This window comes from Lagenorhynchus albirostris, chromosome 13 (assembly GCF_949774975.1).
Source record: "Lagenorhynchus albirostris chromosome 13, mLagAlb1.1, whole genome shotgun sequence".
Lineage (NCBI taxonomy): Eukaryota > Metazoa > Chordata > Mammalia > Artiodactyla > Delphinidae > Lagenorhynchus > Lagenorhynchus albirostris.
In genome coordinates this window covers 13433706-13460784 of record NC_083107.1, presented here as the reverse complement: position 1 = coordinate 13460784, position 27079 = coordinate 13433706, and the positions used below count along the sequence as shown (strand labels likewise).

At 38.3% G+C, this 27079-nt stretch overlaps 1 protein-coding gene across 9 annotated transcripts in view; it reads right to left on the bottom strand.

The window, feature by feature from the left end:
- The window catches only part of RNF103 (ring finger protein 103), a 127503-nt gene that overhangs the window by 85917 nt on the left and 14507 nt on the right, over window positions 1-27079 (bottom strand). Inside the window, exons 4-6 of one of the 9 annotated variants that reach the window (XM_060169932.1) lie at window positions 23217-23436; window positions 19499-19601; window positions 2787-2902 (exon numbers count right to left, since the gene is read on the bottom strand). The exons of 2 other annotated variants lie outside the window; for them this stretch is intronic. In XM_060169932.1, the coding sequence (XP_060025915.1) occupies window positions 19530-19601; window positions 23217-23436 (292 nt within the window). In that variant the 3' untranslated portion in view covers window positions 2787-2902; window positions 19499-19529. Of the gene's footprint in view, window positions 1-1864; window positions 2903-17579; window positions 17595-19498; window positions 19602-21424; window positions 23437-24547; window positions 24822-27079 lie in introns of those variants that run through there. 6 more of the 9 variants (XM_060169934.1, XM_060169935.1, XM_060169933.1 and 3 more) reach the window with 6 other exon arrangements.

Genomic DNA, 27079 nt, shown 5'->3' with positions numbered 1-27079 from the left:
GCTGAGACTCACATCTGAGGGGGTGGGAAGAACTAAGTGAGCAGGCATTCTAGCTCTTTGCTCCTGCCAAACACAGCAAGTATTTAACAGGATCACACTCCCTTGCCATATGTTCACATAGACATTTATGCACACACATTTTAAAAGGTTTTATATGCATTCTCCTCCAGATCCCTGAAAAATATGACATATAGATGCATATCCTTGACGTGAAAGTTGCCTCAATGCCTGATGCTTTAAGTACTTCCCTAAATTTGAAATGAGAAGTAGAAAGGACTGTTTTCCCTTCATTCCCCAGATTGTCCTTGCTCATTTCAGTAAGATTTCCTACCTTAGTGAGCTTCCTGGCTCACAACTGTTCCCCATTCACCAGGTAGACTGTTAAATGAAATGCTTTGGGCAAGAAAGTGACAACCCAATTCCTGGCAGGAATTTTGACCTAATAAAAACAAGATACACCTTGTTTTATACAACAGATGGACTCTGAAAATGTTAGATATAAACTGACCTTTGGGAAATTGAATCCCCTCCCTTGCCTTATATAATAATTTTGGAGTGGATTTCTTAATTTCTGACCAACCTTCAGGTGTGAGGGACTCCTAACCACAGTTTATGACTTGAGATAAGGCAAAGAAAGACCTTGGGTCATCTCCTCCCCACTTGCAACCTTCTTCCACCAACCTTACAATGACTCTTGTATTAGATTCCTAGTGCTGCTATAACAAAGTATGACAAATTAGGTGGTTTAAAACAATTTACTGTCTCGCAGCTCTGGAGACTAGAAATCCAAAATCAAGGTGTCAGCAGGGCAATGCTCCTTCTGAGACTCTGGGTAGAATTGCTCCTTGCCCTTTCCTAGGTTCTGGTGATGGCTGTCAATCACTGGCTTCCCTTGACTTCCCACTGCATCACTCCAATCTCTGCCCCTATTGTTATGTGGTGTTTGTATTAGCTTGGGGTGCCAAAACAAAATACCATAGACTGGGTGGCTTAAACAACAAATTAATTTTCTTGCAGTTCTGGCGGCTGAAAGTCCAAGATAAGTGCCAGCCTGGTGACAGCTCTCTTCCTGTCTTGGCCTTCTTGCTGTGTCCTCACATGGTAGAGAGAGAGAACTCTAGTATTGCTTCCTCTTATGAGTACTAATCCCGTCATGAGGTCCCCACCTCATGACCTCATCTAAACCTAATCATCTCCCAAAGGACCCATCTCCAAGTACCATCACATTGGGGGTTAGGGCTCCAACATATAATGAATTTGGGGAGGACAGAATTCAGCCATAGCAGTGTTCTCCCCTCGGTGTCTCTTCTTATAAGCACACCAGTCATATTGTACTGAGGGCTCATCCTAAGCCAGCATGACCTCATCTTAACCAATTACATCTGCAATGACCCTATTTCCAAATAAGATCACGTTCTGAGGTACCTGGGGTTAGAACTTCAACATATCTTTTGAAGGGGTACATTTCAACCTATAACAATCCTCATTTATACACATGGGTCCCCCACTTTAAAGAAGGTGATAGAGGGTGGAGGCAGACTGGTTAGCTGAATCCTTTAAAAAACAACAACAACCAACTTCTGTCCTCCATGAGTGGCCCCAAAGTGGGACAGTTTCCATTTGGGAGGGGTAAGTAGATATCTGAGGACTGACTCTAGCTTGGAGGATGTACCTTTCCCGGGAAATCACAGTAATCACTGCAACCATCCCACACTGCCATCTAGAGCACCATTTCCACCACCAAAGCTCCTCTCATGGGAGGTTACATGCCTTTTCTTATTTCTCCACAGCACAGCAGAGACAAAGCCTGAACTTAAAAAAACGAGCTGAATTTTTAACGAATACTTTATTAAAATCTCCAAAAATCAGTATCACAGTATCAGAAATGGAAGAGTAGCATCCAGCTCACACAGTCAACATTACGGTGGACTGGATATTCTGAAAAACTCACTGCAAACACATAGAGAGTCTTGATAACATGCAGCCAGCACTATTTTATGTGCATGGTTGATCTCTCAAAAAAGTAAGAGAAATTAGTAATATCTGCCAATAACAGAAGCCAAGAACCCTGTTTGTGTACTGTAAAAAGAATATGATATAGCTTGTAGACAGTAAAGTACACAAGTAAGTGTATGACCTGATGCATTTCTACATATGTATAAACCTATAAAACCACTATGCAGATCAATATTTAAAACATTTCCAAAACGTTAGAAGGCTCCATCATGCCTGTTTCTAGTCAATACCCCCAAAAGATAACCATCATTCTGATTTCTATCTCTATAGATTCGTTTTGCCTTTCTTGAACTTCACGTAAATGGAATCAAATAGTCTGCTTGGTTTTAATGGTTGGTTAGAGGAACAGGAGGCAAGTCTTTTGTCAGGGTAAAATGGTGAAGCAAAATTGAGACCCCCTGAAGACAGGAGCCATTAAGACCTCATCCTTGGTGAAAGAACAGGCTAGAAAAAAAAGTCTTATCTGCTAGCAAAGGGGACCAAGAAGAAGATGTTTGTTTTAGGCCACAGCTCTGATGAAAAAAGTAGAAGACTTCTTTAAGAAATCATAATTAGGGAATTCCCTGGCAGTCCAGTGGTTAGTACTTAGTGCTTCCACCGCAGGGGCAAGGGTTTGATCCCTGCTCAGGGAACTAAGATCCCATATGCCATGTGGTGCAGCTAAATACATAATTTTTAATAAGAAAAAAAGCCAGTAAAAAGAAATCATAATTATAAATCTGCCTTCATGTGGGTTTAAATTTATACTACTCACATACTGTTGGAAATCCCAAGCCTAGATATTAATTTAAACTGTTCCTTGGTTGATAACATCACCGGTACCTGGCAGAAGCATAGTAAGCTCATTTTGAAGGAACATACCCCAAATCCAGGCACTGTAGTATTCCTACAGATTAAGATAAACAAGAATTACCAAATGCACAAGGAAACAAACATCTAAGGCCAAGAGTAAATTTAAAAGGAATCATAATTATAGTCCAAAGCACATCAGATATTAGAATTCTCAAATGCAGAATAAAAATGTTACACTTAAAATGTTCACAGAAATAAAAGAGGGACTTAAAAGGAACAGGAGACCATAAAAATGAAAAAGAACCAAAGAATTACTAGATGTAAAAAAAAATAACAGAAATAAAAACCTTAGTCACTGAATAAACCTCAGTGAATGAATTAAGCAACAGATCACACATTACTAAAGAAAGAATAAGTGAGTAGGAAGATAGATCTGAATTATCCAAAATGCTTTGGAAATAAACTAAGACGTGAGTAGACAGGAAAGAAGATGAAACATGGATGTTAGAATGTGGATATCCGTTATATGTTTAATTGAAGTTTCAGAAAGATTGAAATAAAATTATTGGAGAGAAAAGATTTTGAAAGGATAATAGCTGAGAATTTCCCCAACTTATCAAAGATATTAGTCTTAAGACTCAAGAAGTACATAAACTGCAGGCAAGGTAAATTTTTAAAACTATGCATTAAAGTGGCAGTACAAAATATCAAAGACACAGAGAATACTGTAAACATAACCAGAGAGAAAAAGTAGGTTACATACAAGAAGACAACAGTCAGACTGACAGTACCCTTCTTAATAGCCACGATGGAAGATGAAAGAAAGTGAAAGAACATCTGCAGAGTGGTTAGAAAAGAAAACAAGCAAAAAACTATTAACTTGTAACTGTATACCTTGCTAAATTATCATCCCCAAATGAGGCAAAATAAAGACATCTTCAGGGGAAAACTAACTAACAACCGACAAAGAAATCCCCAAACAAATTAACACTGAACAATTTTTAAGAATGTGTTTTAGAAATAATAACAACGATCTTTGAAGGAAGGCCTTAGATACAAGAAGAAATCATGACAAATAATTTAGTGAACATATGGTTAATGTAAAAGCTTATTGAATAAACAATAATACTGAATTTGGAGAGTTAAAAAGATAAAACTAAAACTTTCTACATTCGTAATATGAAAAATGAATGGGAAGTCACTGGAGTTAAAATGATCGAAGGGTATTCACATGCCTTCCCTTATTTCCCATTAGCAATGAGATACTGAAAATAAGACATATTTGATCTAACATTCTCTGGGAAGGAGTAAAGATATTGAATAATTTTATGTTTTGTTTTGTTTTTATTTTTGGTTTTTTTTGGCCACATCATGCAGCATGCGGGATCTTAGTTCCCCGACCAGAGATGGAACAAATGCCCCCTACAGTGGAAGCACAGAGTCTTAACCACCGGACCGCCAGGGAAGTCCCAATAATTTTAGATTTTTAAATAAATTTGTTAGACCTGTAAGTATAAGCTGTGAAATAAAAGCAAGCTTCCAAAATAGTAAAGGAAAAAATGGAATTAAAAATACTAATCTAAATAAGATAGGAAAGAAGACACAGAAAAGTCAGGAAAAGTAGAAGTCACAAAAGACAATGGTATAAATGTCATAGCTGTAATATTATCAGACAAAATAGATTTTATGGCAAAATAACTTTTTGGGGATAAAGAAGTTACATAATGATAAAAATTTCAATTTACCAGGAGGCGAATCATAGTAAGAAGAAGGAGGAGGAGGGAGAGGGGGAGGAAGAGGAGAGGAGGAGAATTTGTCACCAGAAAACTACCCTGAAAGAAAGGGATGTCTCTAAACAAAAAGTTAACAATAAAAGAAGGAATCTAGGAACATTAGGAAGAAAGAAGAATCCGAGTAGGCAAAAATATGGAAAAATACAGTAGGCTTTTGCTCCCCTTTTGTCTTCCAAAATGTGTTTGATCGTTGAAGCAAAAATTACAACCCTGTCTAATGTGGTTCTAAATAGAGGTAATACTTAAAATAATTATATTATAAATAGCTGAGGGAAAAAGGACCTAAAGGGAGGTAAGATTTCTATACTTGAATTGGTAAAATGATGACATCAGTTGACTGTGATGAATTATATATATATACATATATATATATAGTAATACCTAGAGCAACCACTAAAAACTGTACAAATATATTTAATTAAGAGCACAAATTATTATCTATAAAATAAGCTACAAGGATATATTGTACAACACAGGGAATATAGCCAATATTTAATAATAACTATAAATGGAGTATAACCTTTAAAAATTGTAAATCACTATATTGTACACCTGTAACTTGTATAATATTGTACATCAACTATACTTCAGTTAAAAAAAAATAATAAGTTGTTGTTTTAAGCCACACAAACATACAAGAAAAAAACCCATAGATTAGCCATCAGGGAAATGAAAATCAAAAACACAATGAGGAGTCAGCCAAGATGGCAGAGTAGAAAGACCCTGAGCTCACCTCCTCTAGAACAATCATCCATGAAAAAGATCAGAACCTACCAGAAAAGATGCTCTACAACTAAAGACATACAGAAGAAACCACAACAAGATGGGTAGGGGAGCAGACTCGCGATATCATCAAGCCCCATACCCCTGGGTGGGTGACCCACAAACTGGAGAATAATCATAGTGCAGAGGTTCTCCCACAGGAGTGAGAGTTCTGAGCCCCACATCAGGCTCCCCAGCCCGGGGGTCCTGCACTGGGAAGATAAGCCCCCAGAACATTTGGCTTTGAAGGCCATTGGGGTTTAATTTCAGGAGTTCTGGGAAATAGAGACTTCACCCTTAAAGAGTACACACAAAATCTCACAGGTACTGGGACCCAGGGCAAAAGCAGTAATTTGATAGGTGCCTGAGCCAGACCTACCTGCTGATCTTGAAGAGTCTCTTGGAGAAGCAGGGGGCAGGTGAATCACCCTGGGGACACAAACACTGGCGGCAGCCACATACGGGAGCTTTCTACCATGTGGACACTGCTGCTGGAGGCCATTATTGTGGGATCCTCCCTCTAGCTCATTAGAGCCAAGACCTGGCCTCAACCAACAGCCTGTAGGTGCCAGTGCTGAGACACCTCGGGCCAAGCAACTAACTGCGCAGGGACATAGCCCCAGCCATTAGCAGACAGGCTGCCTAAAGACATCCTGGGCCCAGAGCTGCCTCTAGACCTGCTCCTAAACACGGCCCTGCCAACCAGAGGGCCAGGTCCCGGCTCCACCCATCAGTGGGCAGGCACCGGCCCAGCCCTCCAGGAAGTCTACTTTAGCCTCTGGACCAGCCTTACCCACCAGGGAGCAGACACCAGATGCAAGAAAACCACAGTCCTGCAGCCTGTGGATCCAGTCTGCCCACAGCAAGCCAGACCCTGCCCTGGGACCAGCAGGGCCTCAGCCCTGCCCACGATTAGGTCAACACAAGCTTCAGGACACCCTGGATCCTGTACACAATAGCATCAGGAACCAGCCTCCTCCTCACCCCCCCCCCACCGCCCCAGTGATCTGACACCAGTTCTGGGGTCCCTGGGCCCTGCAGCCAGACTCCAGGACCTGATTCTGCCTGCCAGTCGTCTGCCACTAACCCCGGAACCTGGCTTCACCCACCAGTGTCTTCACCCACCCAGAGTCTTCTGGGCCATGACTCTGCCCACCAGTGAGTCAGCACTAGCCCTGGGGCCCCCTGGGGTTCTACAGTCAGTCATTTCGTGACTAAACCTCCCCAGCCAGCAGTCAGAAGCCTCCACACAAGGCGGGGTCTGGCAACCAATCAGACTAGGGGCCAAGCAAGCCTACCAGACTGCCCACATAGTCAGCCCCCCACAACAGAAGGACCCATGCAGGCCTCACAGGGGGAACCCCTAGAATATAGAGCTAGGGTGATGAGAGGGGAGTGTGCTGCTGAGACACATAGGACGTCTACAGAAGGGCACTTCTCCAAGGTTGGGAAATGTAACTAACCTACCAGATACATAAAGATACAAATAACAACATAGGCAAAATGAGGCAGCAGAGGAATATGTTCCAGACAAAGGAACAAGATAAAACCCCAGAAGAACTAAGTGAAGTGGAGATAGTCCATCCAGCCAAGAAAGAGCTCAGGGTAATGATCCTAAGTGTGATCAAAGAACTCAGGAGAAGAATGGATGCACAGAGTAAGAAGTTAGAAGTTTTTCACAAAGAGTTAGAAAACATAAAGAACAACCAGAGATGAAAAATACAATAACTGAAGTGACAAATATACTAGAAGGAATCAACAGTAGACTAAATGATACAAAGGAATGGATCAGCTGAAAGCATTTCCTCTAAGATCATGAATAAGACAAGGACGCCCACTCTCACCATTTTTGTTCAACATAGTATTGGAGATCCTAGCCACAGCAATCGGACGAGAGAAGGAAATAAAAGGAATCCAGTTTGGAAAGGAAGAAGTAAAACTGTCACTGTTTGCAGATGATATAATACTATACATAGAAAATCCTAAAGACACCATCAGAAAACTACCAGAGCTCATCAATGAATTCAGTAAAGTTGCAGGAAACAAAATTAATCTACAGAAATCAGTTGCATTTCTATACACTAACAATGAAATATTAGAAAGAGAAATTAAGGAAACAATTCCATATACCATCTCATCAAACAGAAAAAAATACCTAGGAATAAACCTACCTAAGGAGGTAAAAGACCTGTACTCAGAAAACTATAAGATACTGATGAAAGAAATTGAAGACGATACAAACAGATGGAAAGATATACTGTGTCCTTGGGTTGGAAGAATTAATATTGTTAAAATGTCCATACTACCCAAGGCAATCTAAAGATCCAATGCAATCCCTATCAAAATACCAATGGCATTTTTCACAGAACAAGAGCAAATAATTTTTAAAAGACCTTCAATAGCCAAAACAATCTTGAGAAAGAACAGAGCTGGAGGAATCATGTTTCCTGACTTTACACTATTCCACAAAGCTACTGTAATCAAAACAGTATGGTACTGTCACAAAACCAGACACACAGATCAATGGAAAAGAATAAGGAGCCCAGAAATGAACCACACACTTACGGTCAATTAGTCTATGACAAAGGAGGCAAGAATATACAATGGAGAAAAGGCAGCTTCTTTAATAAGCGGTGCTGAGAAAACTGGACGGCTACAAGTAAAAGAATGAAATTACAACATTCCCTAACACCATATACAAAAATAAACTCAAAATGGATTAAAGACCTAAATGTAAGAGCACTTACCATAAAACTCCTAGAGGAAAACATAGGCAGAACACTCTTTGACATAAATGGTAATAATATTTTTGGGGGGATTCATCTCCTAAAGCAAAGGAAATGAAAGCAAAAATAAACAAATGGGACCTGATTAAACTTAAAAGCTTTTGCACAGCAAGGGAAACCATTGACATAATGAAAAGACAACCTACTGAAGGGGGAAAATATTTGCAAATGGTATGTCCTATAAGGGGTTAATATCCAAAATATATATAAACAGCTCATACAACTCAAGATCAAAAATCAACTCAATTAAAAAATTGGCAGAAGACCTGAACAGACATTTTTCCAAAGAGGAAATGAACATGGCCACAGGCACATGAAAAGATGCTCAATATAGCTAATCATCAGGAAATGCAAATAAGAACCATAATGAGATATCACCTTACACCTATCAGAATGGCTATCATCAAAAAGAAAACAAATAACAAATGTTGGTGAAGATATGGAGAAAAGGGAACCCCCTACACTGTTGGTGGGAATGTAAATTGGGGCAGCCACTGTGGAAAACAGTATGGAGGTTCTCAAAAAACTAAAAGTAGAACTACCATAGAATTCAGCAATTCCACTCCTGGGTATATATCCAAAAAAACCAAAAACACTAATTCAAAAAGATATAGGCACCCCGATGTTTATAATAGCATTATTTACAATTGCCCAGATATGGAAGCAACCTAAGAGTCCATCAAAAGATGAATGGATAAAGAGGATTTGGTTTATATTTACAACGGAATACTACTCAACCATAAAAAAGAATGAAATTTTGCCATTTGCAACAACATGGATGGACTTGGAGGGTATTATGCTAAGTGAAATAAGTCAGACAGAGAAAGACAAACACTGTATGATATCACTTACATGTGGAATCCAAAAAATACAACAAGCTAGTGAATATAGCAAAAAAGAAGCAGACTCAGAGATATAGAGAACTAGTGGTTACCAGTGTAGAGAGGGAAGCAGGGAGGGGCATTATAAGGGCAGAGGATTAAGAAGTACAAACTATTATGTATAAAATAATGTACAAGGATATATTATATAACACAAGAAATATAGCCAGTATTTTATAACAACTATTAATAGAGTATAAAATTGTGAATCATTATATTGTACACCTGTAACTTATATAATATTGTACATCAAATATACTTCAATTTTTTAAAATTTGAAAAGAAAAATCACTATGTTGTACACCATGAATTCTCATAGTGTTATAGGACAATTATACTTCAAAAACAAGCAAAGAAACTCATAGAAAAAGAGATCCAAAGGCAGGATGTGAGGGGAAGAGGGAATTGGATGTAGGTACTCAAAAGGTACAAACTTCCAGTTAAAAATAAATACTAGGGATGTAATGTACAACATGATAAATACAATTGACACTGTTCTATGTTATATATGAAAGTAGTTAAGAGAGTAAATGTTAAGAGTTCTTATCACAAGGAAAAACATTTTTCTCTATTTCTTTAATTTTGTGTCTCTGTGTGATGATGGATGTTCACTAAATTTATTGTGGTAATCATTCCATGACGTATAAATGTCAAATCATTATGCTGTACACCTTAGACTTCTATAGCGCTGTATGTCAATTATATCTCAATTGAAGTGGAAGGAAAAAGAATGGTTAATATTAAAAACACTGACAATATCAAGTGTTGGAAAATAATATGGAGCAATGAGAATTCTTATACACTGCTGATTAGAGTGTACAACTAGTTTGGAAAATTCTTTACCAGGATCTACTAAAGCTAAACATATATAAACCTTACATTATAGCAATTCCTTCCCTTGTTACATACTCAACGTAAGTGTTCATGTCCATCAAAAGACATGTATAATAATATTCGAAGCAGATTTATTCATAACAGCAAAAACTGGAAACAAATGTCCATCAGCAAATGAATACATAAATTATGGTATGTTTATACAATAGCATACTAATTAGCAATACAAAAAATGAACTATATATACATGCAACATCATGGTTAAATCTCACTGTGCTTTGCTGGGATCAAGCTCTCTGCATTGCAGTCAGGAAATTGCTCTATGCAGTGAGCTGGGTAATTGTGGGGCTTACCCTGTTACTTGCCCTTCTCTCAGGGATCTCGGTCTTGTGCTGCCTACTGTCCACTGCCTGAAAGCAACTGCTCATATATTTTTGTCTGGTTTTACAGTTATGGCAAGAAGACCAGTCTAGTACCAGTTACTCCAACATGGCCAGAAGTAGAAGTCCTGAGTCATTATTAAGCAATAGTATCAGGACTTCCCTGGTGGTCCAGTAGATAAAACTCCGTACTCCCAATGCAGGGGGCCCGGGTTCAATCCGTGGTCAGGGAACTAGATCCCACATGCATGCCACAACTAAGAGTCCACACGCCACAACTAAGAGTCCCGTATGCTGCAACTAAAGATCCCACATGCCACAACAAAGATCCAGCATGCCACAACTAAGACCCAGCACAGCCTAAATAAATAAATAAAAATTAGACTATTTAAAAAAAAAAGAAATAGTATGAACTGCACTCAGGAAAATTGGATGTAGGGATGGAGGAAAAATGACTAGGTAACCGTAGGAGCCTTTACTCATACTGGAACCACAGACACAGGATATTTAGGTGAAAGGATGATTAGTAAATTTTTGATATGGTATGACTGAGATGCTGTAATAGTTAAAGGCTAATCTGCTATAACAGAGAGACCCCAAAATGCAATGATTTAAATATTAAGTGTGTTTGTTTGTGGAATGGTCTAGTACTCTCCAGTCAGGTAGCTCTGCTCTGTGAGGTCATACAGGGACCCAGGCTGGTGAGGCAGCTCTGTGCACTGGTCACACCTAACTTTCAAGGCTGCATTAGTCATCACCATATCTGGCAAGCTGCATGCAAAAGAGAAAGTGATAATACACATACCCAGTGTTTTAAGTCAAGGTCCAGAAGTGGCATGCATCCCTTTGTTTACGTTGTATTGACAAGAATTAGTCACACTGGTCACACCTAACCACAATGTGAGCTGAGAAATATAGTTGATAGCTGGATATCTGTTCAGCTAAAATTCTAGTATAATGGAAGAATGGGAGACTAGGTTAGTGACAGGGTGTGAGGCGGCCAACAATCAGCAAGTGTGCCATGGATGTTGTGGACCCTCCAAGTGAAATGCTCAGAAGATAGCTCTATATAGAGGTCTGGTATTGGACAGAGTTCTCAACTGGAAATGGACTCAGAAGCCATCAGCATATAAGTGGGAGTCAAGGACATGAATATTGATGAAATCACCCAAATGACTTGAGAACTAGAACAGAACTCTGGGAGAACAATAACTCTGAAGGAGGAAGGGAGGAAGGAGATCCCAGGAAGGAAATTACGAAGGAAGGATCGGAGAAGTAGGAGGAAAACTATGTAGTTTCAGAGAAGCCTAAGGGAAAGGAATTTCAAGAAGGAAGTGGTCAATAGAGTCACCATATGCAGAGAACACAGATAATATAAGTACAAAAATACATTCATCGGATTTTATTGTCAATTCAACTGGAATTAATCTAATCAATATATGAAGAATAAACAAATGAATGTTGAATGAGGTAATAAAGCCCCAGAGGATTAATAATGGAAACAAAAGGACAGATTAGGGCAGTAGAAAAGGGTGATTTTCAGTAGGGATAGAGTTGAAACATGATTGGTTGTGAGGTGACAATTGTTGAAGTTGTGTATATGGGAATTTATTATATTAACCTCTTTACTTTTGTGTATGGTTAAAATTTTCCAAGGGAAAAAAAATGGTTTTAAAAAATCCCTCCTTTCCCCTAAAGGGAAAGCTACAGACAGGGAGAAAATATCTGCAATATATACATATTTGACAAAGGACTTATATACTATGTAAAGAATATGTAAAGAACTCCTATAATTCAACAAGAAAAGACAGAATATGTAAAGAATTCCTATAATTCAACAAGAAAAGACAGCAACCCAATAGAAAAATAGGCAAAAGGTTTGAAAAAGGACTTCACAAAAGAGGTAATACAAATGGCCAATAAACATATGTCAAGGGTCTCAGTCTCATTTGTCATTGGAGAAATGCAAACTAAAACCACAGAGATATCTCTATATGCCCAGCAGAATTACAAGAATGAAAAAAAAAATTATACCATCGTATTTTAGCAAGAATGTGGAACAGCTGTGAGTCTCATATAGTGCTGAACAGGGTGTAAATTGGTATAACCACTTTAGAAAATGGTTAGTGTTTACCAAAACCGAACATAGGCATACTCAATAACCCAGATATTTCACCCTCAACAGAAATGTGACCCAAAGCCATATACAAGAATGTTCATAGCAGCACTATTTGTAATTGCCAAAGACTGGAAATAAGCTAAATGTCCACCATAATAGAATGGATAAATTGTGGTATGTTCATACAATACTATGCAGTAATGAATATGAACGGATGACTGCTCCATACAAGAGAGATGAACCTCATGAAAATAATTTTAAATGAGAGAAACTATACACAAAATACTACATACTATATGGTTCCACTTATATAACATTCAAAAAGCAGCAAAACTAATCTATGATTTTAGAAGTTATCATAGAGATTACATTTGGGGAGGATGGTGGAAGTAGTGACTAAGAAGGAACCAGGGGAGGTTTCTGGGATGTGGCAATTGCTCTGTTTCTTGATCTGGGTGACGGGTTATAAGCGTGTGTTGAGTTTGTGATAAATTAATAATCTTCACATTTAATATTTATATACTTTTATGGAGATATATTGCCCTTCAGTAAAAACTTTAATTAAAGGGGAAAAAGAATGTATTTTCCCTAGATGGCTGAAAATGGTTAAAGAAGGAACAGATGGGGAAGGTACTGTCCATTTGTTCCATCCTTTTCTTGTCCTACTCCTCTCCTTTTTAGCTGATTAATACATGTCACGAGGCATCAAAAGCCTTTCCCAATTCCCACCTATGGTTCACCCTATAGGAATATTATTTCAGAAAACACTAGTACTGCACTCAGGCTATGGAATAATTCTCAGATAAATAAGCAACTTGTAGTTAACACCACATATTCCTAGACTAAAAACTCTAAGCTGCTTGAAGAAACTCGAGGTCTCTGATTACCAGATTCTAAATAAAACACATATATTGTCCCAGAATGGGTTAATTAGATACATTCCTCCTTAGAGTTAAAGGAATGTAACTGAATGAATTATTGTAGTCTTTTTGTTAGCCCTTAGAAAACTTTTGAAATTGTAAAGGAGCCTTTCTCCAATCTCTGTATAACCCAGTCTGGTGCATACTATACCATAAACTGTCTTTTGCTTTGGTTATGTTACCTCTCATCCTCTCCATGGCCATGAAAATATAGCCGAGTCTGTAAGTCTGCCCTCAGTAACAGCAGAGAGTATGCTTGGCTGAAAGCTGCTCTCATGTCTCCTGATCCCTGTTTTGGAGATATTTGGGGGAAGGGAACGAGTTTGGTGCTAAACTCTTGAGGATGGTCTTTAATACCTTACACAGGTTTCTCTCCGAATAAAAACGCTGGTTAAATATATGCCATTTTGATGAATAAATGTAAATAGCATGACATATTTCAGAGCAAGTAGGTTATATCAGGACTAGTTTTTTCAACAGATGAACTCCTGATTCATTTTCCTTCCCAAAGATGGTGACATGGGAAGTGTCCAACCACCTGTCCAAATCTGGGCTTTCAGCACCTGCTGTCACGCTATTGCCAGTTAACTGCATGTTCTTCTGTGGATCCTGACAGGTGAACTGTTTACAGATTCTTGCAAATGTAGCGTGTCTTTTGTTAAATGATGAGTGTGCCAATTCATTCACAACAGGGACATCAACAATCTAAATTAAGGCAGAAGATTGGACAAAAGGGCCTTCACATTTGCTTCTGACACTCAGATTCTATTATTTGAAACAATAAAACTATAAGAACCCTCTCTCATAAAAAAAAAAAACCCACTAAGTGCTATTAAAGCAAAGCATTACACATTAAGATTGGCCACAGTCCAACCATGTTCAATACTAACAAATAACTTGAATAATACTGTCTTAAAAGTCCAAGATATTGCTGTGTTTGGCATTTTAAGTGATGTCTCCTATCCAAGCCTCTGGCAACAAAGCTGGGAGTCAGCTTGAGGTATTTTGTTCCAGAAACCTATTGTTTTAGCCACATGGCTCAGGAAATTAGTAAAACTAAATGGAGAGCATTTAAACAATAAAACAAAAGGGGCCCTGAAAATATCAGAGTTCTAACTTCCCTTTTGCCGTGTCTGAAACCCTACTACTTTGTCTTTGTGAAAGGACCTCCTAAAACTCCAAATTAGTTACCCTTATGGAAACACGTCACCAGATGCTTTATCAACAAATAGATGATGTTCTCAAAGTACATTCCCAAATGAAAAAAGCTTGTAGAATTTTACTAACAGTAGCAACACTGACTAAATATATATACACTGTATATGAAAGTCATTTTTCTATTATACAACTGATTGCATGGTTTATGGAAAAACTGGTTAAGACTGTTAGTCATTAACCTTTTATAAGGGAGCCAAGGAATGAGATTTCTGTCTTTCCTACCCCATCCCCCTAAATGTTTTCCAGGAAATGGAAACTTTTCCCTTTGTTGAAACATTTTAAAGTTTACTATTTTGAATATCATAAAATGAATTTTCCTGGCTTCTTGTGCAAATAGTACTGGTAAATGTTTTTCTTGATGACATAGTCATTGTCGGCCAGATAGTGATATCCTCTCAGGAAATTATCTGCCACTGTACCACAAGTGACTGTTTTTTGTTTTGTTGTTTTATTTCTTTTTTTCTTAAATATTCTACCCCTTACTATAATACTACTGTGACTATGACGTGCCAGGCCTGCCTCTAGCAGGCTCCACCCCTACCCCTACTCCATAGTCTCTCTACATGTAGCCTCTCTTCTATTGACTGGGAAGCTAGATCACCAAGCTCATTCAAATTCTATGTAAAGAATAAATTCTCTCTGAGTAAGCATCTGCATGGCTCTTCATTCATTTAGTAGATGCTTATAAGAAAACACTAAGTATTCATCAGTGGTTGAATGGATTAAGATGCGGTGTATATTGAATATACGTACACACACACGTATACACACACCTACATGCACACACATACAACACACACACACACAATGGAACATTATTTAGCCATGAGAAAAAATGAAATCCTGCCAATTGTGAAAACATGGATCTTGAGGGCACTATGCTAAGTAAAATAAGTCAGAGAGAGAAATACGTATATCACTTACATGTTGAATCCAAAAAAGCCAAACTCACAGAAACAGAGAATAGAATGGTGGTTACCAAGGGCTGGGGGTGGGAGAAATGGGGAGACGTTAGTCAGAGTACAAACTTCCAGTTAGAAAATGAATAAGTTTGGGGGATCTTATGCACAGCATTGTGAATATAGTTAACAATATTGTATTACATATTTGAAAGTTGCTAAGAGAGTAGATCTCAAATGTTCTTACCACAAGAAAAAGAATCATGTAATTGTATGACATGATGGTGTTCGCTAATGCTACTGTGGTAATTGGCGATATATAAATGTATCGAGTCAACACATCCTACACCTTAAACTTACATAATGTTATACGTCAATTATCTCTCAATAAAGTTGAAAATAAACAAAACAAAAAGGAAACACATAGTGCACCCATCTTTTTGGGTGCCTCTGTATTCTTAAGCTCTTTTCTTATTAGATAAATATGCTACAAATACAGTTAGATATCCTCTGTGTCAATACTAAGAATGAGTTTTAAAACAGACTGTGAATAAATACTCAAGCACCATTTGTTTAACATACAATGTGAAGAGCCTATTATCCCATCATGAACATAAACCACCAAGAGAATGTGAAAAACAAGTAAGCAATTTAGCACCAGAGTAAAGGCGAATATAATTTTGACAAAAGTCAGTTTCCTATAGTTATACTTTCTACAAATGCACTTATTTTTAAATGAAAATATGGTAGAAAGAATCCTGAACAAGGTAGGTAGATAGACTCTTATCCACAGGTTACAAAGAGGCCACCACCACCGGCTTTGACTGCTTGACACATTGTTTTAAAAAGAAATCCCAACCCTTAGGTGGAGTATATACACTGCTGCCCCACCGCTCCCTACTCAGAGTCTGTTTCCATGGGCCCTGACATAGTCATATCTTTAACTATGGTGGTTGTCCTGAGTTCTGATCATTTATTAAGTGGGAATTCCTTCTGTTCTACCTGTTGCATAGGGATATTAGAGAGTATTAGAAAGTAAAGTGATCTACTGTATACAAAACAATGAAAACCTTTGGTGAGAAGATGGTACAAAAAATTAAACAAAGAGATTGCCTAAATTGATCAATGTACTCATATTACTGACAACAAAGAGCAAGAACAGAATGATCAAAACACAGATGATTCAAAAGTAACATTTAAACAATTAAATCCATTTTTTCTTCTCTAAATTTTTAATCAGATCCAATAGCAAAAAGGACTCAACACTTCTCTCTGTACCTTTTGACCCTTTGGTAGAGTTTTAAGGAATAATAAAATGACCAAAGGGGAAAATGAGGGAGCAAGGAGAAAGATTACATGAATAATCTTCCACGTTCCCACATAATCTAAAGAAGAGATAATTTTAAAAAGTATGTTACTGCAGGAAAAAAGTTAAGATTTTTTTTCTTGGAGTAGGCCATAAATATTGATATCTTCATCACTATTAATGGGTACTAAAAATATAATCTCTTCTGTTTTATCTTTTCCACCTATACTAGATGGGGAGTAAAATGTTTGGTAAAGGGTAAAATTAGAAAATATTTTTTAAATTCAAGCAAACAATTATTGATTATCTACTCTGGGTCTAATGTGTTAAAGACATAACAGTAGATTATAACATTACTGTAAGGCCAACTGGCCCGAGGCAGGGGAACACAATCAGATTCACAGGTTGCATCAGAACGAAATTCTCCGGACCACCCAGTTCCAGAAACTGCCCTAGCGACATTCCGGATCACCCAGTTCCAGAAACTGCCCTGGAGACATTCCGGACCACCCAGTTCCAGAAACTGCCCTGGAGACATTCCGGATCACCCAGTTCCAGGAACTGACCTGGGGACTTTGAAACCAGCCCAGCCTTCCCGCCTTTCGAGGGGCGGGACTAACGGTCCCCCAGGATACCCGAAAAGACCACCAAATAAGGAATACCCTGCGCCCTCCCAGATTCACCACACCCCTTTCCCTTCTTCCCTTATAAAATCTTGCCCAACCCTCACCCGGGCGCGACTTCTCTGGCCCCCTTTCTCTCGGACCAGTGAACCTCGCCCGGGAGCGCTCCCTAATAAAGCTCACTCGAAGCTTTCCTCTGTTTCGTGGTGCCGGTTCGTTAAGATCCGACCTTACAATTACTCCTGCCCTCAGGGAGCTTATCATCCTTAAAGAAAGAAAAGACATACATAAGAAATAATTAGAGAAGACAGAAGAAAAAACTGTTGAGCAGAACACAATTACGTGTCCCACTATTACAGTTAACCAGAGTTCAGTTAACTAGAAAGCCCACATACTTGGAATCTTTTATTTTAAAATTTAATTAATTTATTTATGGCTGTGTTGGGTCTTCGTTTCTGTGCAAGGGCTTTCTCTAGTTGTGGCAATCGGGGGCCACTCTTCATCGCAGTGCACGGGCCTCTCACGATCGCGGCCTCTCTTGTTGCGGAGCACCGGCTCCAGACACGCAGGCTCAGTAGTTGTGGCTCACGGGCCTAGTTGCTCCGCAGCATGTGGGATCCTCCCACACACCAGGGCTCGAACCCGTGTCCCGTGCCTTGGCAGGCAGATTCTCAACCACCGGGCCACCAGGGAAGCCCTGGAATCTTTAGTTAATTAAATTCACTAGGTGGCTCTAAGAATTCAAAGGTTCTTTTTAAACACAGTTAAAGTTTAGAGTCTGTCAACCTTGAATACTTCCTTCAATTCTCTGCCTCCAGGAAAATCCGACAAAAGCATTGTTTGCTATGCTTAACAATTAAGGGATGAGTCAAGCTTCCCTGGAGACCTGAACCTCTAGCAATTATTTCCTCCCTGACCTCACTGTAATATTTTTATTGCATGTCTAACATTCAAAAGGTATAATCTCTGTTTTATGCCATGCATGTTGATATATTTAATGAATAAAGCACAGTTCCTACCTTAAAGGAATTCACCTGAAAAAGACACATGCATAGTTTTAATACAATGCAGTTATATAGGACAGGCATGTACAAGGTATCACTGGGTTATAAGGACACATATCAAGAAAGGTCAAGGAGCGATGGGGTTGCTCCATTATTGGTGATGCTAAGTTTGATCACTTGAGTAGGGTGACTACCACCTAAGCTTTCACTGTAAAGATATCTGCGTCTCTTTATAAGCTTGGTGGAGAAAGAAAAGATGGGTAGGAGGTGTAGAATTTCTGGAGAAAGTGGGATCTAGCCAGACAAAGTGGAGAAGAGGGGTGAAAACACTAGGCAGATGGGACAGCAAAGCACCAAGCTGAGAAAAACTAGAGCTCGGGCCTGAAGAGACAGGCAGTACAGAGTGTCACGATGGGTCCAAGAGGTGGGCCAGGAACAGATTAAGAGGGGCCTTGTAATCCAGCGTTAAGGAGACTGGTTTATCTTCGGGGCTAGTACTATAGTGCAAAAAGATTACAACTTGCTGAAGGTTCTGATGATAACATATTTTTTAGCAAGAAAGTATTATTTAAATTAAGGTATGTACATTGTTTTCTTAGACATGCTATTGCACACTGAATAGACTACAGTACAGTGTAAACATAACTTTTATGTGTACTGGGAAAACAAGTTATTCCTGTGACTGGCTTCATTGCGATATTTGCTTTATTGCGGTGGACTGGTACCAAACCTGCAATATTTCCAAGGTATGCCTGTAGTCTCCAAAGTGCGCTGTGCCCCGGGACACTGGAGGAGAAATTTTAATTACTATTTATTTATTTATTTACTTATTTTTTGCTGTACGCGGGCCTCTCACTGTTGTGGCCTCTCCCGTTGCAGAGCACAGGCTCCGGAAGCGCAGGCTCAGCGGCCATGGCTCACGGGCCCAGCCGCTCCGCGGCATGTGGGATCTTCCCGGACCGGAGCACGAACCTGCGTCCCCTGCATCGGCAGGCGGACTCTCAACCACTGCGCCACCAGGGAAGCCCCCTAATTACCTTTTAAAATATCTATACTTGCTATACATTTCAGAATGGACAATATTATATGTATGAATTGAAATCAGGACCCTAAGAGGAGGACTGGGGGTTAGGAAGAGAGAAGGAAAAGCTGTTTTGAGACTTACTAGTTACTTAAGAGCATCTCGGAGGAGCTGTTCAACAGACAGCTGTACATGAAACTGAAGATCTGGGCAGGGGCCCTTGCCTGGACATGTCGATTTGGGACATCTGCCGAAAATACGAGAGAAAAGAGCTGTGGAACGGTGGCAGAACTCTGAGAAACACAAACATTTACGATAACACGATTACTTTTTTTTTTGAAAGGAAAAGTAGAGCACAAGGAGTAGTGTTCGTACTCATTTAAAATTTTTAAAAGCTCTCAGATATTAATACAAAGTAAGTAACTGCTAGTCCTTACTATTCCCATTACTGTGAAAATGAGGCTCAGTGTATCGTGAAGGGAAAAAAATGTTTCTGCTAGTAATCGAGCAGCAATTCAGAATGAGAAAATTTAATTTTCTTACCATTTTGAGGGGCAGTCAATAAAGGGTTTTAAACTCCCCCATGAAACCTGGACCCTTTGAAGAAATGACTGATTACAGGGTTGGGCCAGGAAAAATACAAAGTGAGCCTGGAATACCTTGTGTCAAAAGGCAAAGAAGTGTTTCAAGATCACAAAGGGATGTAAATAGGACGTAAGAGCTGGCTTACAGGGGCTCCCACTTACCAAATTTGGGATGATTTGAGCATCACAAAGAATAATGAATTTTAACACACTGAATATAAAAAGAATATGTGTCTATAGTGATATTTCAAAGCACAAGATGAAAAAATGGAAAGCTCTTCTTTCACACACAAAAAATGCCACTTAATAAATGTAGAATGAAGGATAGAATTTAAAAATCTCCAAGTCACGACTCCTATTTAATAACTAATTCAGGCTAATAATCATCAACAGATGTTAAAACCATTGGGTTAAAGTTTATTGAAGAACAGGATACTCATGTGGCCTCACAGGTTCCTTCTTAATTATCAAGTGGAAAGTACCTTACATTGCAAAGATAAGACAGATACTATCTTAGCCAAATTTAGCATCACCAACAATGGGATGAACTGACATCACCGTGCCTTCAGATGTCATACAAAAGGGAAATACATATCTAGGCAATATTGTTTACTTTAAATCTAATCATGAAGAAACACTCAGACAAATCCAGAAATGTGGAACATTCCATAAGCCAACTAGCCTGTACTCTTCAAAAATGTCAGAAAAGACTTTAAAAAAAAGGGGGGGGGGCAGGGGAACTGCTCTAGAGAAAAGAATGAAACAAAGGAGACTAAACCCAATCATAAAGTTTGCCTGAGTTCCCAATAAAAACAAAACAGAAACATATAAAGATATAGAATATTTTGGGAGCAACTGGGGAGTACAAATTGTATACTAGATATTATTAAATCAATGTTAAATTTCCTGGGTGTGATAATGGTGTGGTGGTTATATAAAAAATGTTCTTGTTCTTAGGAGTTACATGGTACATTTTAGTGGCAAAGAAGCATCATGATGACTGAAATTTACTTTCAAAGGGATCAGCAAAAAAGAAAAAAAAAGAGAGAAAGGAAAAAAAATTATAGACATTGAGGAGATAAAGCAAATATAACAGAATGTAAACACCTGGTGAATTAGAGAAATGAATGTTCATTGTACTATGTTTCCACCTTTCTATAGTTAAAAATTTTTCAAAATAAAAAGTCAGGAAAAATATATAAAGTAATCTATGTGTGGCCAATACGCTATAACTGATTTTATTTACATGAATATACTCATAAGTGATTTAATACTTTAAAAAAAGCCCATCATGAAATTCCTTCCCATCAAAGCTAACCAAGGGGGACTAACATCACCTCTGGCTAGTGTCAGCAATGTAATTTGTCTTGTTTTTACCCCCACGAGTCAAGAATCATATTTGACTTACCTGTGAAATTAACAAACCAGCAAAACACTTATAGCACTCAGCCACCTTATCAAAAACAATTTTAAAAAAGCTGTAATCTTCTGGTTTTAAAATAATTTATTTCATAGGTCTGTTTTAATTTCATGTCTCAGAGCATACATTATTTAACCAAGAGGGGCTGGACACAGATTGTAAAAAGGGAGGAAACATTTAGAAACTCCCTCAATTCCATTAGAATTTGATCCTACCTTGTAAAGTCTTGCTAGGATAAATTTCTATCATACTTCTTTTGTGCTTACAAAAAGACATTAACTTCTGAATTTCCAATGTTGTAAATAAAAATTTTTACATTTAAGTATGCATTCATATTGACACACAAGGCAACCAAATAATTGTCATCAACGTTAGCAAAATGTATATTTCCTGTCACTGCACTAACATTAAATTAAACGTCAAACCACAAAAACTTGGTGACTAACATTAAAAAGGCAAGCTGTAGGATACGCAAAGCTTATAAAGGACAAATTGCACGTGGTTAAGATGGGACATCATTTGACAAGGGCTGGTGGTGTGCATATGGCTGCTTTTTTTTGTAAGAAGGCCACCGGCAAACAGGGCAACAGTGTCGGCCCCCAGCCAACCACATCACAATGCAATTCTGATGGAACACATGACCACAGGGCAACCCCATTAGCAAACATCCATTTTCAAAATTCTCTAGGCAAACAACACATTCAGTACAGTGCAGCATATCAGCAGGCCAAGTTAACCAATCAGGTTCCATGTCTTCGTTAGTGCTATATGATCCATATGACCGCCCCTTCCTTGCATAAGGGCTGGTCTGACAATATTTATTGGCACATGAACAAGCCTCAGGATCACAGCGACTTGCTCTTCCTGGAGAATTGTGAACTACGTTTCGTTTATCTTCAAATACTTCCTTCTCGCTGCTAAAAGTGTCTGTGCTCTCACTGTCTGAGTCATTTTCAATATCTTGAGGACCTTCCAACATTTCCTCTTCAGACTGGACTCCAAGGCATTTAAATCGCCACACTGGCAAGTTTTTTATATAATCAGTTGGTATCAGAGGGTGAAGCCAAAGGTCAGGGAAAGCTAATCGCTCCAAGAACAAGTCGGGGTCTTCGTCCCAATCAGATTCTACAGGGAAGTTCTGAAAAGAAGCAATCGGGTGGAAGAGGTAGCTGGTGTACCAGTCCCACAGACTTGATAACCACTCTAAGTTATTGGCATTGACTTCATCATTGTTGTTGTTGCGCCGTCTCTTCTTTTCAAAGTAATCGACTAGTAAACCATGTCCAAGGTATGTACTAAGAAACAAGGCTGGGTGTGAAGAATAAAACATCCAGTCTGCCCTGACCCATGAGGCCAGCGTGGTTGTATTGGAATATCTCAACAATTTTAAGCTATACTCATAAAAGCTATCTAAGTAAGGGAGCTGTAAAAAGCCCAACACAGGTAGCCAGGAAATAATTAATAGAGAATTATATGTCCCTAAAGTGCTTATGAGAACCACAAATCGTTTTATGGTAGCTCCTTGTGTGATAAATAAGTCCATCCAAGCCATAAGATTAACTAGAACCAAGCTCAAAACAAACAAATCATTTACTTCAGGTTGTACTGAGCGCAAAAATGAATCCATGGCCTGAAGGGATATAAATTCGCCCGTGTGGTTTCCATACCTGTAAATTCCTTCAGGAGTTCTAAGTATGTATGATGGCATGTTATATACACCAATATCTGTCATATAACTCTTGTTGTCCCAATTTTCCACATTTACAAAAATAAACTCAACTCTTCCAGTAAACTTTATGCTTAGTGCAGAGAAGAAAGCTGGGGGTTGGTCAAGGTTTGCAAATAGGTATATTTTTACCCAGTATTGATCACTTTTATTCCATTCTTCTTTCAAACGTTCAGCATTATAAATGGTTTTGATCCGTGAAGCTGCATGAGCAGTTATCCACTTAAAAATGTGCTCTACTTCAATCTTGCGCCCACTGTATTCTTTAAGCATGACTTTCCCTTTAGAAGTACTTGTTTGTGGAACAGACATAATGAGTGTGGATCGTACCCAGCCTCTTCTCCTGCAGTATCTATAAGAGAGGAGACTGTAAGTAAATAGCTAGGCCGCTAAATGAGCCAGCTTGCTTATCTTCACTGTTGTGCAAACAGTTTGTCTTTTCCCTGACACATTTCCTTAGCACTTGAAAGATACCCTCTCCCCAAAAACAAATTACCTGTAAACAGTCAAAAGTAGTACCAATACCTGGCAGTTGTATAAGAGGAAAAGCAAGCTCTCTTTTTATCATATTTTTCGTTTGTATCTCTATGTTTCTTTTCTTTCTTTTCTTTCTTTTTTTTTTTTAAAGAAAAGTGTAGCTTGAAAAGCCTTAGAGTCAAGAGAATTGGCAAGTACTTCCAGCATCTACTATGAAACTACTAATGCATTATGTGCTAATAAGATCCTAAAGATAATAGGAAAATAATTCCTGTTCACAAAGAATTTAAAATCCTATTAAGGAGACAAAAGTATAAAACTGTATATATTCTATTACTAAATAATGTAAAGGAAGTTCAAAAAAAGGGAGTATCACTGGGAGTTTGGGCTGGTGCAGATTTCATGAAAAGTTTGGGAATTGAACTAGCTCTCGAAGGATGGTTAGATTCAGGTAGGCAAAGGAGAGAAGGAAACAGATTATCTTACATGCTGAGTCCCTGACTTGAATGCCAAGCTCCTGAGGGTAGGAGCCATGCTGTACCCACTTATTAACCCAAGCACCCACCACAATGCCTGACACACACAAGCACTGTCATAAAGTAATCTGCACGAAGGCTCACCTAGAAAAGAGCAAGTCCTATATTTTTCTGTACTCTCTCATCTCTTTAATGAGGACCATGAAGAGGGGTATTTGGAGAGATAATCAGAGAAACAATTTCCTTTAAAAACAAAAAAGTTTTTTCCTAAAAACCTACCATGTGGAGTTTTACAATATATAAATTTACCTCAGTAAAGTTGGAAAAAAGAAAATCTACCATGTGGATACATTTTGTTCACTACAGATTTATAAGTGGATGGTAATAAATGTTTAATTTTTAATTTTGCTATTCAGAATACTGATGTAAAAATCACAAATGTTATCTGCAGCGGGGGGGGGGGGAGGCCCGCATACCGCAAAAGGGGAAAAAAATCATAAATGTTATGCTTTACTTTAAAGTATGGATTATATTTTATTAAATTAAATAAGCATATTATACATTTATATGATCAGATTAAGACAGAAGTCTTGACGTATGTGGCATATGGTTTTATGATGATAGTACAATTAATTTTACCTCAGGAATTTCATGATATAATTTAAGATAAGTGAAGACAACATGTTATGTCACAAAGACAAGGTTAGTAACGACTCTGGGAAACTATCTGGGTGACTCAGGATCAAAGACTACGACTCAGCTTCTTGTTGAGTTGATTTACTTCCTTAACAAGATAGATACCATTAATGTCAATATTGCTTTAATTGAAACGGGTTAAGAATTAGATACTCCAACAAAATATCTTCTATTCTGTAACAGTGTATTTGTCCAATGCAAAATAATAGTTCACTGACATGAATGCCAGTTCCACCACCCTCCCCCCAAAACAACAAGTCAACTACATATAGATAGTTGCCTTATTCACGTCTTAAATATCTAACGAGCTTTACTTTTTTAATTGCATAGGATACTTGGGATGACACATTTCTACTCTCGGTCATTCTGTTCATCTTTGTATAACCACCTCAGAGAATATTTGGCTTCTGATTTGTGTCATAAATTAAATGACAGTCTTTCAAACAGAAAATTTTACTGTGTAAAACAAGCCAAGTCTTATCTTAGTGCATACATTTCTTCATGGAAGAAAACAAATGTACTATGTACTTTCTTTTCAGTTCAGAACTAAGGGACAGTTTTAAGGTTTATCATTTCACAAGATAAGAGTACCCAGGACAATAAAATTTTGTATGTCATCATATATCTTTCAAATTAAATCATGTTTTCCAGACTTGAAATCCAACACACAAATAAAGTACACCATATTAATTTTAAAACCCCACTATTAGACAGAAAAGACTAATGCTCATATCAATATAAAAACTTTTTACTGCCAATTTAAAAAACCTTTTTAAAGGTCTGAATAAGTTCAATGATGACACCACGAAAATATCCTTTAGTTCTTAAAGTAAACCTTTTGAGATCTCTTAGAGAATTTGAAGACTAAAAATGATTAAAAAAAAAAAAACATAGCTAGTGAGTTTTGGCACTCCAGCTTCTGATAACATACTATATTAAAAAAGAAACCTTGGTATTCTGTTCATAAAATGCTGTTTCTTCAGACAAGGTCATTGGTCTCCTTGGCCTTCCTGTCCTGCTCACCAATCTTCCCTTTACTTTCTTTTCCCTGCTTAGCCCATGGGCACGCATCCCTGATTCTTTCACCATAAGCCCTCCTGGCCCATTTACCACTCAGCTCCTGTAATTCCAGTGCCATCCCACTCTTTACTATCTCTGCCCCGCCTCTCCAACCTCCCGATACATATCCCACGTCACTTCCTTCTTTCTCCAAAGGTGGGGGGAGAAAAAGAGTAGAGAATAGACCTGACAGGGTAAAGGCCCCTGAGATAGATCACTGGGTTGGGGAATTAGAGGAACTGGGGCCAGGCAAGATGGCTGTGTGGGAAAGAAATGAAAACTGCTGCCATGGACAGAGTCAGATACTGTACAGAGTGGAGGTCCTGAATGTTCTTAAGGGGAGCAAAACAGGTCAGGAAAATACTACGATACAATGGGGCCAGCACATCAGAGGAGGCTGTCCTGGAGGCCACCCAAGAGAAGGAACTACAGTCAAAGAAAGCAACATAGGCAGCAGAGTAGAGAGTTTTGCTGTTTTTAAAAATCTGAGATCAAGTTGATGACTGAATTATTCAACATATTAAAATGCTTGCTTGCTGAATAACACTATTCTCTGCCCAGTTACACCCTGCATTGACATTCTAAACACGCTTTTCTATTATCTCCCTATTTTGTTCTTCTGCATCTCCATAATCCTCATTAAAAGAAAAAAAATGACCCTGACTAAGCACAGCATCTATGACAAGAATAGTTCTTACTCTAGTTGGAAGACTTTCCAAATCAAAGGAAACCAACATGACAGTACTGAAACTGATATAAGTAACTCTGCATCAAGATCTTCATCTCTGTGATGAAACTAAGGAAGATGACGTAAAAGTGCTTGTTTAATAACAAAAAATTATAGCTGCAGTCAACAAAAAAGCAAAAAGTTGCTCAAAAAAGGTCTCTTCCGTCATAAATAAGAGGTGGGATTATCTGAAGACGAAGATGAAGGATTTAGAGAAAACTTGGAGGTAGATTATATGTATCTCTTCACCGTTCCTCAGCTGGTATAGAATCAAAAAGGGCTTTTCAAAAGAAAAGCTAGAAAAATTTGCGCTAAAGTCCACTGGACTCAATTATGACACTTCTGATGCATTTTGCTTTATAAAATCACATTAAAAATCAATTCTACTATTTCCTTCAGTTTTTCATGCTGAATAGATCATCTTCACTTTATGTCATGCTTAGTTTCGTTTTGAATTCTCTATTGTTATTTAAGAACTTACGTTAGACTGAAATGTGTTTGACCTTTATATTTTTGTACTTACTTGATATTTTCTAATATATTTATAAGTTAGTGTTTAA